At 36.2% G+C, this 3149-nt stretch overlaps 1 protein-coding gene across 1 annotated transcript; it reads left to right on the top strand.

Annotated features, from left to right (window-relative positions):
• Positions 1-724: 724 nt before the first annotated feature.
• On the top strand, positions 725-2398 carry LOC107495639 (acyl-lipid (9-3)-desaturase; the record flags this gene model as incomplete). Its single annotated transcript, XM_016116810.1, is given in 1 exon segment — positions 725-2398. A coding segment is annotated over 1 exon segment (1230 nt), but the record flags the coding sequence as incomplete, so codon positions are not given.
• Positions 2399-3149: the final 751 nt, after the last annotated feature.

A 3149-nucleotide genomic window follows, 5' to 3' on the forward strand; every position in this document is an offset into this window, starting at 1 on the left:
TAATTTTAACAATATTTTTTTAATATTGTCAAAGTTATATAATTATTGTAGTGATTATATTGATAACTATTGTCGACTGTATTCCACCATTTTATTATTTATAAAAAATATTTTGACTCATTAATTTTTGTTTTCCAACTTTTGACTCATTAAAATTGCTAATAAAAGTATAAAACGATGTTATTTTCTCTTAAAAAGATATTATTTATTTGATATTACTAATATGGTAAAAATTTATATACATTTGTTTTTATAAAAAGCTTAATAATTAAGAGCTATTATATAATAATTTGATAAAATTTACATATAATTATTTTTATATGAAATTATTAGTTAAAAATTATTTATATATTTGACTAAATTATTATTTAATAATTCTCAACTATTAACTTTACATGGAGACAATTGCACGTGAGTTTTCACAAAAAAAATTACAATCGGACCATAATACAAAAATACTATGCATATTCCAAAAGCAGTCTATCATATATTTGTGAATAAATAATACATATATTATTTAATTATTTTTAATATGTATCTTATCTTCTAATATATAATTTATACTAATAATTAATTTTAATAGCTGATTTTAATTTACACCTAATATAATTAACCTAATACAAAAGATGTATAAATATTGATAGTCTTTGGGTAGAAAACAGTTAACTAATAAATTAATTATAAAAGTGTTTGTTTCTTATTAGAATAGAACTTGAAGTGAAGTCAATACCATCCAGGTGGCGCCTCCCCATTGCTCAACCTCGCCGGTCAAGACGTAACCGACGCCTTCCTCGCTTTCCACCCCAACCACGCCTTCAGCCGCCTCCAACCTTTCTTCACCGGCTCCTACCTCGCCAACCACAACGTCTCCGAAGCTTCCAGAGACTACCGAAACCTCCTCTCCACCTTCACAAGAATGGGCCTCTTCGACCATAACCGCGGCGTTCTCGCTTCTCTCCTCTTCATTTTCATTATGTTCTGTTTATGCGTTTACGCGGTTCTCTTCGCCCAGACCGGCCTGGTTCGCGTTGCCTCGGGCGCTTTGATGGGATTTTTATGGATTCAGAGCGGTTGGATTGGTCATGACTCCGGTCATTACAAGATTGTTAGTTCCAAGAAACTGAACCGGGTTCTTCAAATTCTTTCCGGTAATGTTCTGGCCGGAATTAGCATTGGTTGGTGGAAATGGAACCACAATGCGCATCACATTGCTGTTAACAGCCTCGATTTCGATCCCGATCTTCAACACCTTCCGTTCTTCGTCGTCTCTTCGAGGTTCTTCAATTCACTCTTTTCTTGCTTCTACGAGAGGATCATGAAATTCGATTCGTTTTCTAGGTTATTGGTTAGTTATCAGCATTGGACATTTTACCCTGTTATGTGCTTCGCTAGGCTCAATTTGTTTGCGCAATCTTTCATGCTGTTGTTTTCGAATCGGAAGGTTCCTGATAGAGGAACTGAGATTTTAGGGCTAATTGCTTTCTGGATTTGGTACCCTTGCTTGGTTTCTTGTTTGCCTAATTGGGGGGAAAGGATTTTGTTTGTGTTAGCAAGCTTTTCTGTTACTGGAATTCAGCATATTCAATTCTGTTTGAACCATTTCTCTGCCAAAGTTTATGTTGGTCCTCCAACCGCAACGGATTGGTGTGAGAAGCAGTGTAATGGTACTCTTGATGTAAGTTGTTCTTCTTGGATGGATTGGTTCCATGGAGGTTTGCAGTTTCAGGTTGAGCATCACTTGTTTCCAAGGCTACCGAGGTGCCATCTTCGGAAGATTTCTCCCTTTGTTAAGGATCTTTGCAAGAAGCATAATCTTCCTTACAATTGTGTGTCCTTCTGGAAGGCAAATGCTCTCACGATTCGGACGCTCAGGGACGCTGCGCTGCAGGCTCGCGATGTTACTAATCCTGTTCCAAAGAATCTTGTTTGGGAAGCTGTTAACACTCATGGATGAGTCGCAACTGGGCACTGGCAAGGTTCTTGTTGTGTTGCTTGGCTTTGAAGAAATTGGGAATAATTGGTTGCGAATTGGTTAGAGAGGCGTCAATCCGGTGTGGTTGCAGCAGATTCGACTAATTTACTATCAAAATTGATACCTGGAATGTATGGTTTAATATATTGTTCTCTATCTTGATTCTGCTCTGCACTTCATTCATGCTACAGAGAGTGGAATGTAAGTAATGCTATTATTATTATTCTTTAAAAGCTTCATAATAGTTTGAATTCAATGTGTATTGTAGCACATTATTATGCATGGGAAGGGAATTCATTTGAAATTTGTCTCCTTTCCTTCTTATTGATCGACTAGTTGCTCCTATCAGTTTGGTTATGCAACTTTGTTCATTGTATTGTGAGATTTTGTTATTTATGAAAGAACATCATCATTTTAGTTTTATCATTGTGGAGGCACTTGCATTCTTCCATACTTTGATCTTTTATCAGTCTCCAATTGTATTCAAGTTTTTGCAAACTTGTATATTGGAAAAGGTGAATTCGTTTTTCCATACAAGGACGAGACAAACACAGAGCGAGTTGTGTAAAGAATTTTGGCGCAAAGCATGTGAAGTTGGACCAAGTCTCTTTCTTGCTTACGCATATTTCGTCACGTATCTATAATCTATAATTTTATGATGGCACCCTCATCTCTCAACCAATCAACCAATGTATGGCTTGAGTTGATTGTGTCAAGATGGAAAATGGAAAATGACAATTTTTGTTTATCGGTGATTGTTCAGTTCTGTTTTCCTATTCTCTCGAGTCACAAACTGTAAAATATTGAACAATGAACACTAACATTATGTAGAATTTATATTTTTGGATATCCTAACATTATGTACATTGTAAAGCCATGGTGGATCCTTGGCGCCATTATTCTTTCATTGCCCGATTTAGGAACGGAGCCGACCTCACTTAGTGGGACAAGGCTTTGTTGTTGTTGTTGTTGTTTGTTGTTTGCCCGATTTAGGAACGGGCTTTATGGAGGCATTATATAGGTATTTAGCTTAGTGGCATATTTTGGTGCCTCTTAAGGTGCTATACTCAGGTTCGAATAGTGGATGAGAACTCTAAAATGTTTCATGGGTGTGTGAGTTTGTAATGTTATAATGTCTAGGGCATAAGGGCATAAGGCAAATCATTGGTTGTTCAAA

This window comes from Arachis duranensis, chromosome 6 (assembly GCF_000817695.3).
Source record: "Arachis duranensis cultivar V14167 chromosome 6, aradu.V14167.gnm2.J7QH, whole genome shotgun sequence".
Lineage (NCBI taxonomy): Eukaryota > Viridiplantae > Streptophyta > Magnoliopsida > Fabales > Fabaceae > Arachis > Arachis duranensis.